Source organism: Sphaerodactylus townsendi, linkage group LG05 (genome assembly GCF_021028975.2).
Source record: "Sphaerodactylus townsendi isolate TG3544 linkage group LG05, MPM_Stown_v2.3, whole genome shotgun sequence".
Lineage (NCBI taxonomy): Eukaryota > Metazoa > Chordata > Lepidosauria > Squamata > Sphaerodactylidae > Sphaerodactylus > Sphaerodactylus townsendi.
The window spans coordinates 64,244,105-64,259,935 of record NC_059429.1 but is presented as its reverse complement, the minus strand read 5'-3'; the positions used below and the strand labels follow the sequence as shown (position 1 = coordinate 64,259,935).

General features: G+C 39.1%; 2 protein-coding genes across 5 annotated transcripts in view; one reads left to right on the top strand and one right to left on the bottom strand.

Annotated features, from left to right (window-relative positions):
• PRKAA2 (protein kinase AMP-activated catalytic subunit alpha 2) overlaps positions 1-13,890 on the top strand; it is a 26,108-nt gene extending 12,218 nt beyond the window's left edge. The window contains 5 exon segments of the mRNA XM_048496763.1: positions 458-662; positions 664-686; positions 1,681-2,182; positions 4,136-4,262; positions 6,566-13,890. Of these exon segments, the coding sequence (XP_048352720.1) occupies positions 458-662; positions 664-686; positions 1,681-2,182; positions 4,136-4,262; positions 6,566-6,801 (1,093 nt within the window). The 3' untranslated portion in view covers positions 6,802-13,890.
• Positions 13,792-15,831, bottom strand: part of FYB2 (FYN binding protein 2) — a 46,884-nt gene continuing 44,844 nt past the window's right edge. For all 4 annotated transcript variants that reach the window (XM_048496757.1, XM_048496759.1, XM_048496760.1 and 1 more), the window contains exon 20: positions 13,792-15,831. In XM_048496757.1, the coding sequence (XP_048352714.1) occupies positions 15,825-15,831 (7 nt within the window). In that variant the 3' untranslated portion in view covers positions 13,792-15,824.

Genomic DNA, 15,831 nt, shown 5'->3' with positions numbered 1-15,831 from the left:
GGCACAAGGAGATCAAAAGGAAGAACTCTGGGTAATTCCAGAATGATCAACAGACTGAAGAAGAGCAGGATGGGTGTTTCAGTGAACAGATGCTCTTGAAATTGTCAGTTTGAGGAAAGGTGAGGGCAGTAGCATACCTGTACAAGATGACGCCTGAGGCAAGTACTGAAATTGCACACCTCCCCAAATTATGCCCTCCCCCAAAATTGCACCTCCAGAGAGGGGAAGAAGGAAAGGGTGCCCTCAACCTCTTGCCTACCTCTGTGGGGGGCAGGCAGTGGGTGGGCAGGTGGCGAGCAATGGACAGGCAGAGACTGGTGGGTGAGGTGCAGGGGGGAAGGGGCGAGTGTTTATCATTCTTTCCCTCTTGCTCTTCCAGAGATCCCATGAGAGCTTTGGGACTTCATGCCTGTGATGTGCACATTGTCTTAAGAAATAATGTCCTTCTTTTGCTTAGGTTATATGCTGGTCCAGAGGTTGATATCTGGAGTTGTGGTGTAATTCTGTATGCTCTTCTCTGTGGGACTCTTCCTTTTGATGATGAGCATGTCCCAACACTCTTTAAAAAAATTCGCGGAGGTGTATTTTACATTCCTGAATACCTCAACCGTTCAGTTGCTACCTTACTCATGCATATGCTACAGGTTGATCCACTCAAACTTGAAAGCAACCATCAAGGACATACGGTAAGTTTTGGTGTTGGAATTCCTCCTAGTAAAATTTTTCCCTGTGGAAAATCATATTGGCTAACAGATCATATTGGCTAACATACTCAAACATTTTCTCTGATATGGAACTGTTGGGCTAAAGGCAAGCGCAATGGCTGTTTCTTCTACATTAAACCATTCTTTCGTGTTTTGTAGGTAAGTCCTTGGAAGGAGCAAAGTGGGGCTTCACACAACTGTAGTCATTGATGGGATAGTAGTTAGACTGCTTGATTTTAACCAGAAGCATCCAGGTTTGGATTCCTTCTGAGCCATACTACTCACTGGGTAGCCTTGATCCAGGATAAGTTTATATGATGATTGGGAAGATAAGATGTCTGGAGGGAGGCAGGGGAAGAATGGTAATACTGTCGTGAGCTCCTTGGAGAAAAGGCAGGGGGAAATGTGACAGATAGATAGTTGTTGAAATTACATTCATGGCATCTGAATAATCAGAACTATGAATAAATGTTTCTAAGCAATGGTCGCCAAAACACTTAAGCTGAAAAAAGTAAATATCTTTATGTGACCCAGACCACAAAATGTTTTCACAGATAATACTGACATAAACCCTCATACTATTGCTTTCTTCTCCTGCTTCCCTCTCTGTTTTTGAAGCCCTGCTATATTTATATCCTCATTGGTACAACGCATATGATTGAAAAATAGAAATACAGTCTGTAATACATGTGCAGAAGGGGCTTCCACAGTGTTAATGAAGATGATACTAAATTATTACTTTCTTTAATTTAGCTTTGTTCATGGCCTCAATTGTTTATCAGGAATAATACTAAATCAGTAACATAAATTTGATGCCTTTAACATCAGAATGTTTTACACCAGTTTACATTGTAATTCATTGTGGTTTACTTCAGTTGCTGTCTTTTTAGTTCCATGGTTTGACTTCCATGATTACTCACATCGGTGCTGTCATTAGGTAGCCTTTGTAAGTCACAGGGGTTTCTTTTCTTTCTAGAGAACATGAATGGTTCAAACAGGAACTGCCAAGTTACTTATTCCCAGAGGATCCATCTTATGATGCTAATGTCATTGATGATGATGCCGTGCGAGAAGTATGTGAAAAATTTGAGTGCCCTGAATCTGAGGTGATGACCAGTTTGTATAGTGGGGATCCCCAAGACCAACTTGCAGTAGCATACCATCTTATTATTGACAATCGGAGAATCATGAACCAGGCCAGTGAGTTCTACCTCGCTTCCAGCCCTCCTACTGGATCTTTCATGGATGACACTATGCACATCCCCCCAGGGGTGAAACCCCACCCTGAGCGGATGCCTCCTCTAGTAGCAGATAGTCCCAAAGCAAAATGTCCCTTAGATGCACTGAATACCACTAAGCCAAAACCACTGACTGTGAAAAAAGCCAAGTGGCATTTAGGAATACGGAGTCAAAGCAAGCCTTATGACATCATGGCAGAAGTCTACCGTGCTATGAAACACCTGGATTTTGAATGGAAGGTATGGAATGCAAATGCATTTTGTCTGTTTATCCAGATTGCTTTTCTTATAAATTCTTAGTTGAGACTAGTAAGGTCCATGAAAATGCCAGATTGTAATCATGACTTTACTACTGCCTGTGAAGCTAATGTTAACTGTGGTTAAATAACATGTATTTTAACTACTAACCTGAGACCACTTTTTTCTTTTTTAAGATGCATAAGCTTGAAGATGCATAAGCTCATTTTTAAAGATGCATAAGCTCATTCTGCATTGCACAGCTGTAGGGATGGCAACAAATCTTTTGATGTTTACTTTTAGTAGCAAATTCCATTCCAAAGAACTAAACTTCCTGAATTTTTTTTAATATTTGTTCATAGCTACCAAGAGCCATGAAGGCCACATAAAGCCATGCAACATTATCCCTGAAATCTGTCTTAAATAATGTGGCATTTTTTAGCTGACTCGTCTTTTTGCCACAGGATAGTTGTGGGAAGCACTGTTTTAAGCAGTACATAAAAGAGGGTGAAGCATGTTCAAATTGCCATGATTTATTGCCGCACCTGAGGAGCTAGATATTTATGAGGAAGAGTTGGTATTGCCCCAGCATTGGATTCATTTTCATTTATCGTTGTAATTTTGAAATGGAAGTACATATTTTGTTCTGCCTTTCTTATTGACTATCACATGCATGTCTACTCAGCAGGAAGTTCCATTTTATACAATGGAGCTTACTCCTGGGCAGATGTTTTTAGGATTATAGTCAGGCAGCCCCATCCAAGAGCCAGGTGCCTGGCCATGGTGCTGCGGCCGTGTCCAGTTGCTGTGTCCAAAGAGGCTTATTGGCAGCACAGGGAGGCTTGCAAAAAATCTTCCCAACCACTGAGAAGCCCCATGGGTTTCAAAAGACTTACGGCACCTTGTTAGGTCCTGGCCCCCAGTGTAAGGTTGTGAATGACTGGGAAGAAGCCATGCCCCTGGTCCCACCCCATAATGCCGGCAGCAGCAGGGGCACTGGGACACTGGCATAGTGTCTGGCACTGCATCCCAGTGCCAGGGAGGGATGCAAAAGCTGCACACCAGCGAAATCACCCGAGGAAGGCAAATCCGCCAGTGCAGTCATGCGCTGCTTCCACAGGAAAGTTTTGTAAACCACTCCAGGTTTCACAACAAATTTGATTTCTTTTACCTCATTACTCTTTTGATCTCAACTTTGTGTGGGTTGGGGAGAGAAAGCACAGAATTCCAGGAATAAATCAGGCTTGTTCTTGCCACATATTAGTCCTTAGGTATAGACATTCTTGACTTCATTGCATATGTTTGTTCAGAATAGGTGCTTAAAAACAGAGTTGTGCATGTTCTTAAAGAATCCCAAAAGCCTCCACAAAGAATCAGCCTTTAAATTAGACAAAATACAATATTTTTTTCTTCTACCACCTTTATTATATATTTTAGTGTAACTCACAATCAGTTCCCACATAATATTTTACAGTCTCGTATGCTAGTACAATCTGTTTTGAAAACTGGACACAAATACAGTTAAGGCCAATTTTTAATTTTTTTGCGTGTTGAATCATTTAACTTCATGTAACATAGAAAAGTGCAAAGGGTGATTTTGCAAATGATCAAAGCAGTTTGAGGGGGAGGATGAGCAGGAATACCTGTTTATTACAGAACAATACTTAAAATGTCATGAGTGTGGACAGGCTAGATATTGGTTTCTATAATTATGGTCCAGAAGTATTGGTGACCAAGTGTTTAAATTAATTAAAGAAATTATTTTGTCAAAAATATAAAATGTACTTCCAAGTATGCTAACTGAAAAGTTTTTCAGCTAGGGTATTGGCAGTATTTAAAGTGCAGTCGTTCTTTTGATGCAGCATTCTATGATTGAGATAATTCATACCCAAAAAAAGCTGCTGTTTCTTTTATGCCAAAGTTCCGTTTTTTCTGAAAGCCAGTTACATGTTTTAGGTGGTGAACGCCTATCATCTTAGAGTTCGTCGGAAGAATCCAGTAACAGGAAATTACGTGAAAATGAGTTTGCAGCTTTATCAGGTTGACAATCGCAGCTATCTTTTGGACTTTAAGAGCATTGATGGTAAGCAGGTTACTAGAGAGGCAGCATATCAATTTTCTAAATAAAGAATACTGAATATTGTGGCATAAAATCAAGTGATTTGTTGTGTATTTAAACATTTCACCATCTCTTTCCTTGCCATCACCATAGGTCCCCCCAACTATTTTTATGTCTTCTGCTAGTACGAACTTCTGTTCCCAAAATAGCACTTTGATCAAATGGTTATCATTGGCAATATCTGGTGAGAGTTTAAAAATATGTTCCAACTAACCCTATTTACCAGGGACAGTTCCTGTATCTTGGAAACTTCTCCTGCTAAACCATACTCCCTGATTTGTGCTATTTTCACCAGTGGGAATACTTTGTTGAAGTGACATAAGTGAGGATTGCTAGGGTTGTCACTCTTCAGGGTTCAGCTTTCTCACTAGGATTTACCTACATCTGGAAGTTAAGTCTGTAGCTGGTGTATGATGTGTCATGACTAATGCACATACATTTATATGAATGTCCATGACCACTGTGGCACATACTGTGCAACCTGCTATTTCACATGTACGTGGGGCTAATTTTGAACAATCATTAACAAATTGTAGAACCATCATCCTTTAAACAACTTCCTAGCTGTATCTTGCCCCCTTCCTTGTTTATTGGATTTTTAACTATAGTATACTCTTAAACAAAGTACAATAGGGGGTGCAGTCTGCTTAAGCAACAGTCATTCTTATGAGACAGCTTGCAGTGTACCAGGTTTTTGTCTGTGAAACACTGGAACTGTGGAATCTACCTCTGGGGAAGACTGACCATCATCTGCTAGCAGATGATGATTTTGGTAACTTTTTTAAAAAAAATTGGAGAGCATTTTAGGCCACCTACTTAATATCAGACTTTCTCAGAAGTGCATTTTCTTTTTTCTCCTCAAAGATTCCATTTATAAGTTTTATTGCTTCAACTGAACCAAATCTTTTCAATTTCACTTATATTGTGGTCAAATATTTTTCATCTCTGCTTTTCAGTTTAAGATTTTGGAGGATAGGGTGCCAAAGAAGTGGAAGAATACAATGAAACACTTTGGATTTACTTGTCCTTTGTTTAGATTCACAAAACAAACAAATTTCAACATGAAAATCAAAATTCACAGCAATTCACTAACAATGCCTTGTTTTTATTGTCATTAATATCTTGTGTCAAGAACCCAGAAGCTGAATAGGTTTCAATTTACTGGAAATTTTCCATGGGATTTCTGCTCATAGAGCACATCTCACTCTCCTATGGCAGCCTGAAATACCTCCACCCTTCTTACTTCTAGAAACAAGATTTCTGGGGACATTTCAGGCTATTGCAAGAGGGAAGATGGACAAGCAAGTTGGTCTAGGCAGTAAGAAAAGATCAGGACAAGGCAAAGGAGAAGGCTGGGCTTGATAATAGGAGTAAATAGAATGGAGGGAATGGAGTAAATAAAACAGAAAAAGAATGACTAAAGTAGTTTAGTAAAGATTCAATTCCCAGGGGTCAAGTGTCCCCCCACCCCACCCCCGGCTCAAAGCTGAAATCGAAGGCATCCTAGTTTAGGAAGTCTTCAATCTAACTACAGTTTATGATATTCAAATTCAAGCTCGTCAATAAACAGGAGTTTGTTTCTTGCCCACACATTTAGAATTCTAATTGGTTGGCAAGGAACAGTCTCCAGTTCGTTAAAGTTCTTGAATTTGGACCATACTGCATATTTGGACATAACAATAATTTCTGTTTAGCTTGATTATGGTGGAGGATGGCAGTCTTCAATTTCATTTCTGTATACAAGGTCAGGAAATCAGGTAAAGGACTGAGATTGCATGTGAACACAAACATTTTATGCTTGTTTTCATTATAAGCAAATGGTGGCTGGTTTGTGAAGTCTGAATACATCATATAGGGCTATCATAAGAAAACCTAGCTGGGAGTAAGCTCCATTGAATAGATTTTACTAATATTGTGACTTGTCTTGCTTAGGATTGTTCTGTTGGTGTTCCTTCTCATGTTATCCTTGTGGTATAAGATCTTTCTTGTTCTGCAAACATAATATAGAAACAGCAAAAAAAGGGACTCTCCTACAGAGCCTGAGGCTTCTGACATTACAAAAGACACATGGGAGCACACAACCCACCTCACAAATGTAACAGAAGAAACCATAAATATATCAAGTCACATTCACTCCTTCCAACCTTAGTAGAAAGAGCTGTTTCTAGTAAACGAATGATTAGGAGTGGGGGAAAAGAACAGAAGGGGTATCCACCTAATACCAATGTGATAAGATATTTTAATGTCCTCTGTTTATGCCTTTAAAGATGATGTCATGGAGCAAAGATCAGGCTCTTCCACACCTCAGCGCTCATGTTCTGCAGCTCGTTTGCACAGACCAAGACTGAGTTTTGATTCTGCCACTGCTGATTGCCAGTCGCTCCCAGGATCCCTCACTGGCTCCTTGACTGGGAGCATGCCCTCTATAACACCACGCCTTGGTAGCCACACCATGGATTTCTTTGAAATGTGTGCCAGTCTCATCATGGCGCTTGCTCGCTGAATGGTATAGTTAAGAAGCTTGATTTCTTTGGGCAGGGTCAGACCTTGGCAAAATGTGCACTAAAGAACAGTTTTGAGCATTGTCATCAAACGAAAGCTAAATTTTGAAAGTAGAAATAATAATTTCTGTAGCCAGAATGTATTGTGTATATTATGGGAAATATGCAAATGTGGCTCTATTTATGTAATTCTAGTGGCAAACTTTACAATATTTATGCAAGGAGTTTGGAGTGTTTCTGTTTGAATATGGTAGAAGGGGTGGAACAGTGAAATGATTGGTAGTTCTAGAAGACGAGGACTGGGGCCCTATTCAGCTACTGGTAGCTGTCTTGGTGATATTGCTCCTAAGTTAGAGTTTGCAGAAAATGCAACAGTTGCCAAAACGTAAACATGTGTGCTATTGTAGAATCCACAGTGCCCCTGACATTGTGAATGTTTCAGTGCAATAATGTTCTTGAAGACTTGATTATTCCTTCAAAGGATTCAGTACATTTAATTGATTTTAGTAAACACATATTAAAATAGATTAGTCCCAGATATCTTCAGTTGGAAAAATTTTGGTGGTAGGCCTAGCAGCCTGTAGTAATGCAATATCTTTCTTTATTAGAGTACTTTTGGAATGGTACAATTTTAAGAACACTTTGCTAGGATTAAACCCCATTGAATAAAATGGGATTTCTTCAAAGTAGACCTGTTCAGAATTAAGTGACCTGTTGCAGCGTAAAAGTATCATTCCGTAGAATCAATTCCCCCAAAAAACCACTTCTGTGGGAGAACATGTCACATCAAAAATGCTAAGAGGGATCCACTTTCCATTTTCTGACACAGTGGAGAGCTGAACATGCTGAGCGTTGTGGCTGAAGGCACAATACTACTCATTATAAGACAATGTTACACAGTGGAGCAATCAGAGAAAATAAACTTTTTTCCTAATGGCAGCAAGCAAGGAATGATGCACAGGTCACGGAATACCAGGTACACAAATAGCCTGTTATTCCCAATTGTTTCCCAGGTTCTACACATCTAACAGAATTTTGGTTACTGCTGGAGTGTTTGGTTTTCGTGTATGTGGGTATGTGTGCGTGCACCGTCAAGTCATAACTGACTTATGGTGACCCTGCATGGTTTTCAAGGCAAGAGACTTTCAGAAGTAGTTTGCCATTGCCAGCCTCTGTGTGGACTGAGAGAACTTTGAGAGAACCGTGACTGGCCCAAGGTCACCCAGCAGGGTTCATGTGGTAGAGTGGGGAATTGAACCCGGTTCTCCAGATTAGCGTCCTGCCACTCTTAACTACTACACCATGCTGACTCTCGTCTTACCCTTGTCCTGTTCCAGTGGAAAGTTTCAAATATCTGAACTGAAGAGTTAAAAAGAAATGGATGAGTCCATACTCAACAAAGTATTCCTATAATAAACAGTAGCCGTGCAGATCTGGCAGACACGAGTTGCAAGATGATACTTGTCAGTCTTCTTTGCAGACACCTCCCAGGCATAGCCTGTGCTTGTAATGTGTGGCTGGGCCCTTGTTTGCTGCTTCATAGTGACAGGCCCAGGCCCAGTAGTTCTCTCTGCAATCTCATCAAAAAATCAGCGATCACTTGAATTTTTCGCAAGTTTTCCATGAGATGATTGCTACATCGGGTTATTGGCTCTTTTCATAAACATCCCATGTTAACATTTTTGCAGTTTAATTAAAGTTCTACTTTAAGGAGTTTATGTTACCTCTGAAGGGATTTTTTTCCCACTGCAACCTTTCATAACTGCTCTGTACTCACAACTATTCATTGGCCTGAGCTTATTAAGCTCAGACCACCTACTAGAGCACATAAGCCATACTCAAAGGCTGCTCTTAATCACATTATTAGTCTCCCATCAATCATTTCAGGCCATGCCTTGTACTGGGTATATCCAAGTGCAGCCTTCTGTTTAAATAAGAAATTATTAACCTCATGGCTGCTAAAGATCAAAATTTCTGTAACTGTCCTTTAGTGGAAGGGTAAGGAGGGAATTATGTTGTTCCTCCAGTTCAGAAAGTAATTCACAACCTGAGCAAACCAAAAGAATTGCAGATAAACCAGTGTTACCTTAAGGGTCATGAAGGTAATGGGAAAATTAGAGAAACTCAAGGAGGAGTCAAGTGGAAAAGAGCTCAGCTGGTTTCTCATGGCTAAGAAAAAAATTAGGTTGGTCCTTTTTATCTCTTCAGTTGTACGGACCTCTCTTTTACTTTCTGACTCCACTGTTAGGTCATGTGTGTCACCATTTTTTCATTCATGATTTTGCTTGCAAGTAGCTTGTAAGATCTCCTATTATCTGCTAAAACTAATACAAGAACGCATGTCAGTTTCTTGTCTTCACTCCCCTTAATTTTTTGCCCTTCTTCCAGAGGTTTTTTAAAATTGTATTCTTCCTCGAAGGATTATCACAAAGCCCTCGTTTGGTACATGAGGTTGTCCAGTGACTGCTCCAAGTCACACATTAATTGCCACAGCTGGGTATGGATCTGGACTCAAGTCTCATACCACTGTTACAAGACAATAGGCAGGGGATACATTATGGATGCCTTAGCTTCACTCAGGGGCATACTGCCCTGGGGACATGAGGACACCCTTGTCCCCGGGCGCACACCTTTTGGTCACATGAGGGGCACCGGGCGCCCCATGACAAAACGGTGTGCGCCTGAACTACCTGCTGTGGCATCCCACCCCCTCCTGGGCTCCCTGCAAGCAGGTTCTGCCCTCCCCAGGCACTGGGGAGAGCAGGAGCCAGCCTGTAGGGGGTGGGTGGGTTCCATGGCAATGATCCACCCTCCAAGGAGCCGTCCTGGCAGGGGGCGGGGCTCTGCAGCAGGCAGGGGGGTGCCCGGAGGAGGTTTTGTCCTTGGGCACCATTTCCCCTACATATGTCTATGGCTTCACTTTCTCCTCTTCCTAGAGATCCAAAAATATTTGATAGCTGAAACTAGACTTCAAGGGACTGCTATAGGACTAGGTTTGTCTCATGAATGTTTTCTAATAGCAACTTGAGTGTTTCTCAGAATGTCAGTCATAGGCAATCAACCTTTAATGACATCCTAATTAGCCTTTCAGGGTATGCTTTTTCTAGGTGCTATAACATTGACCCTTTGAGGTGATACTTGTAAAAATGTTAGGCTTCTGCTATTATGATAGTAGCGCAGACTTCAGTGAAAGCCACACCAACATAACTCCATCTGTCTAATTCTACAAGCCATAGAAGTTGAAGGTAATTGTTGTAGCCAAACTGAATGTGTTTTTCCAATACAAATGAGTTTCCACAAGGCCAAATTGCCATTTAGATTGGCCAAAATATATAACAAAAGGCAGCCTTAGCGAATTCTCATGTATTTTTCAGATGATTCAGACGGATGCCCTTGAGGTCTAAAGAGTTTGGTGAGCTTTGCATTTCAATTCAGATAATCTTCCAGAAGCTGAGTCTCTGACAATTATTTTCTCTCTGACAGGACAACAGCCAAATTTACCTTTCTGGTAGAAGAGCAGATAGTACACAGAATAGATGCTGTTTCATTGTAGCTGGAACATAAACTTGACAATACTGTCCAAGCCAGAGGGCTTTTATGTACCTCTAAACCTTAATTGATTGTGACCTTCACCAGTGTACTGAAAAAGCAGGGATAATTCATATTGTTCCTTTTGTAAATGTTCTCTGAAGGAATCAGATTTTACTCATATTTCCAGCAACATCAGAACTTAAGATTTTTCTTTTATTAAAGTGCAGGCTGTGTGGATTGTGTAATTATTCAGTTAATAATATTGGGTTTATATAATCAGTTTTTTGTTTTACAATGAGGCAATGAATTGTTGTCTGACAAAACAGGCTGAAGTCAAGGCAAGGTGAACAGAAAACAGTCACTGTGGGGCAACATTTGCTGCAGTTTCAGTTTCTGCATTAAAACATTGCCATTTTAACAATATTTGGCACTGTTCTCCCATTAAAAGAACAAAGCTAGTCCTGCTTCTACTGAAACTGTCATTGTTTTCTTCATGCCAGGTAGAGAGAGAGTTTTATGTCATACTTGTTTGTATTCCTGCATGCCCCACTGGAGGAACAAATAACATTGTCAGGCTGTCTGCCATGAACACAATTTAAAGAAAAACCAAGAACAAGCTTAGCTGCTCAGTTCATAGAACTATCTGGTTTGCGATTACCAGTAATGCTAAAGTGGTATCTTATAATCTTTAACATACCAGAAACAAATTGTGTTAAATATAACCAGCAACAAGGCTTTTTTGACCACTTGTAACTCTTCCCTGTGGGACAGGAATAAACTTAGGTTTTAGCACTTACATTACACTTTACCTCTTTTAAAGGCAAATTGCTAATGATTAAAGAAAAAGATATTCACAATAATGCCTGTTAAGTGTCTGATGCCTTTTAAGAGCACTGTAGACTATAAGGCTCTTACATGTAGCTTTAGTGATGTGTCCAAATGGCTCGTGGCCATCACAAATGCGCATGTAAGAGGAAGAATTGATTTTTATACCCCACTTTTCTCTACCTTTAGCAGTCTCAAAGCAGCTTACCATCACCTTTCCTTCCCCTCGCAACAACAGGCACTACCAGTATGTGAAGTAGGCAAGGGCTGAAAGAGTTCTGAGAGAACTGTGACTAGCCCTAGTCACCCAGGTTTCATGTGGAAGAGTGGGGAATTGGTTCTCCAAATTAGAGCGCTCCCCTCATAACCACTACACCCCACTGGTGTATGTTTGTTATCTTTCTTGACTTTTTATGCTTACATCTTAGTGGAATAAATATTTAAGGGTAGAATTTTGAAATATCTATCAACGTTGTTGCTACTAAGCTATAACTCTACCAGTGTACATTTTAGAATATTTTAAACAGACCTTTTGCATCAGAATTTCTTTAGTTTACAGTGTTATAGCACAGATTCAGATAGCTATCACCTACATTTTGTTCAGCCACTATTTTTTATTGACGTGCTGCAATATAGAGGTTATAGAAGCCATCCTGGCTTTGTAACTATTTAAGATGGCACACTGAATAGCTTGGTAATCATGGAAAAAATGTATTCATTATGACTCATAATATGATCTTGTAGGCCTTTAACTTGGTTTCAAACAAGAATCCTGCACTGGAAGAAAAAGTACCATTTTCTAGTGGTCATTGATGCATCTGTAGTAGAATCGCAGTACGTTTTGTTGAATGTTTTGTTACAAGTTGATGTAACTTAATTTGCAGCTATAGCTCAGTAACAATTTGTTGCTCCTATCAGTGGTGGTATATCGATTCAAGAAAAAACCTGGCCTGCACTAGCTAGAAAACCAAATTTGTGCCTTCAGTTTGCATCAGCTGCTCAAAGTCACAAATGCTGTTATTTTCATTAATTCCACAGCTGCTATTCAGCTTTCAGTAACTCCTAGACAATAAATCTCTGCAAAATTTGAAGGGCTTGCTATGTTGTTACATTGTCTGAATGTTTGCATGGTCATGATGAATGCCTGTTGCCGCAGGCTGCAGTTGTATCAAGGATATATGCTTCCAACAATGCATTTTTCAATTCAACCTGAATTTTCCCAGCTAAAATTTACTTCTGCTTTCTTTTCCTTGCTTTTTCCCAGCCCTATGCCAAACAGTATATGGTTGCTTTGGGGTTTGATTTTATTCCCTAGTATTTCATCCATAATTCTTTACTATCGTCACAATCCAGAGATTTCACACGTCTTTCTATTAAAAACAGTATGTTCTAATTCAGACCTATGTCCATAATACATGGTTGAGGCAGCACTCATGCACCAAACCCCATTCATTTCATAAGACAGCAGCTCCACAGGCACTGGCCATTTGTGCTTAAACAATCTGTGCAGAGAAGAATCCCATAGGTACACAGCAGCACTGGATCACATAGTAGACTGTGACCAGAATGAGATAAGACAGTATATTTAGAAATAAGGGGATACTGAATGCTCTTAGACTTCTCTCTGGCATTTTTTATGAACAGCTCCCATGTCAGAAAACGCAGAAGAGGTGCCTTGTCTCTTCAGAGGCGAGAGCTGCTTTGGATACAAATCCAAAAATAAGTTGCAACTGTGCAGACAAGTTTTAATCTGCATGCAAATAATCCTGGATCATCCCAGACCAGTAACTGGAGTTGCTCATAAGCTGTGCTCTAATTGTAGTACGTTGTTCTTATTATGGAACTTTAAGGTAACTGAAAAACCAACCATTGAAACCACTAGTTTTCTATGCATTTAGCAATATTTCTTTATATACTTTAATGGACAAGGAACCTGATCATCAGCTAATTTACTCTACACTTTCGCTATTGTCTGATATCAGTGCTTGATTTTCAAATGCCTTGAATCTTCTGCTGAAACTGCCTTACTTGATCAAACTTATTTATGAAATGTATTTATCTGAAGACTCCTTGTGTTTCACTATGCATTTTTTTGTTCAGCAGTTGAATGTAGTTTATTTATCGACATCTCCCAAAGTTCTGACACAGCTACCATAAATATACTAGTATTCATTCTTGTTGCTGGAAATGAAGTCACTTTGTATTGTTTTACACATGTGGATGTTTTGTAAATCTAGCAGTATTTTCTTTCATGCGCAAAACAAAGCTGAAAGCCACATGATCACAGCTATGACCTTGAGAACTACTATAACTTCGATTAATAGTACCTCTCATGCCCAGAAGAAGCTTGAGGAAACTGAACCTTGTATTTCTTGTTATTTAATCATGGAGCTACGTTGTGTAAAATTACTGTGCTAGCGTGTGGTGGTGAGATACAATGTTTTGCAGACTGCTTCAAAAATGTTATTCAGATTAAACCTCAATATCGGCTTATAAAAAGGCAACACAGGACTGTTTTTAAAAAAGTCACTGCTTTATTTGCATCAGCAGCATTTGGAAAAGGTATATTTCACTCCTCTATTTAAATTGTTCTGATGCATAAAATGAAAACTAAATAACTCCAAACCAGATTGTAATTTACATATTTGTGTTGAAAAGGTTTATTTTACACTGTATGTGCTGGTTGTTTTATTAATATTTGTTCATCAAAAATAAAGAGATTACAACATTTCAAATGCTTTGGCTACCAATTTGATTTTACATTTTCGACACTTTTACACACACACACACACACACACACACACACACACACACACACACACACACACACAGGCATGGATTCAAGTTTCAAGGGTATGGAGGCAAGGTTGTAAGCTACAGGCAGTGCAGAAAGATGAAGTGAGAATTTCCAGGGTACTGACTTTAAATAGCAAAAAAATGTTAATAAGTCACATGGTGGCAGTTATGTCAACTATAACCTTATAGTGCCCAAATCCAAGTCACATGCACTCAGAACATGAGTTGAAAGGGAGGACAACACAAGGCAACAATTTTCATTCGGCCATGTAATTATGTCTCTTTTCTGAAACTTCCGCTTTAAAAACACTCGAAAATGTCATTGATACAACAAATGCCAGTTTAACATCACCTTTAAGGAAATATTTTGAATTACTCATCGTTAACGTTAAGAGCATCCCATTAAAAATAAGGGAAGCTGGAGTATCTATTATAAAGCAGTTAATGGCTAATTGGATACAAATGCACATTTCTTCTCATTAATCACCAGTTGTTCTGTATTATATACTATTTCTTCATGAGATCATAAAAGCCCCTGAATTCATTATATAATAACTTCACAAATCTTTTGCAAGGCTAAATGCTATTGAAAGCAAGCATGTACATGAACATACTTAACCAACTACATGTTGGACTGGTAACAAGAATACATGTTCGTAAAATCTCAAGTATTTATTCAGAATTCTTTTTTATTGAAATCCCCCCCCCCCGTTATGTTTGATGACTGTCATTTCTGAGACAAAATGTTCATTAGGAAATAATATTTTCTAACGATGATTGACTAGTTTTGGTATTTGTTGTTCACTGTTAATGCAACAGATACTTGTGCTTATTGTTATCTTTGGGAGAGGTGCTTCTTGGACATTTCCCCATGCACTAGTTTTACTGCAGTTTTTCAGAGATAAAGAGGATCACATTAAGCTTCCACAATGGACTCAGATCATCATTGATGTGGTCGCCACAAGAGCTATCACTTGTGTCCCAAAATTGAGGTTCAAATCTTAAAAGTCTGGAAAAAACCATTTCCTCACCAGCTTCTGTTCTAGACTAATTTCTTTCTATTAACTTCTTCTGAAGTTGACTGGAACTACATTCAAAATCCTTCATGATTTTTAAAACTTGTTACATAAGATAAAAAGGCAAACTAGAAACAGTGCTGATCTACTGATTTGTATTCAGAATGTACATTTAGGTCTATGTCTTGAAAATGAGTAAATGCCACTTTATGATTCTGTTTACATCTGGATTCAAAAGTAGTTTCAAATTTAACACAAGACTTCCAGTATTGATTTGCACAAGCTTATCATACATTTGTGATTAAATAGAGTTACATGAACATGACAAAGCTTTGTACATATTAAATTGGATGCTGTGATACAAAAAACTACAAAATGGTTTCTACAAGTTCATGCTGATTTTTCTGGTTTCCCTCATGATAGCAGCCACCCCAAACCCAGAAAAGTTCAGAGGATTGTTCAGTATAGCATGACATACATGAAGAGCTATACATGTGGTTGGCTAAAACTTTGTGTTGAATTCTCTGCATGCAAAATTACTTTGGCTATGTACATGGGGAATTAAATACTAGCCTCTATGTAGAAGTTTATCAAGCTGCATATAATGTAGAAGTTTGAAGAACTGGTAATATTTAAAAGCACTTGAACTCAATTCCATAGTTAATGGTCCTTCCAGACAGAGATAGTTGAGTTACTGAAGAATTCAAAGAACATAGCATTTAGTGGCAGCTTAAATGTTAGCATTCAGTCCTATTGCACATCAAGTGAAGAAGCTTCTCATGGTTGTTTATTTTCAGGATTTGCCTCCTACGTAGTTCCACACAGATAGATATGAGATGTGCTTCAGGTAGAAAACATTAATGA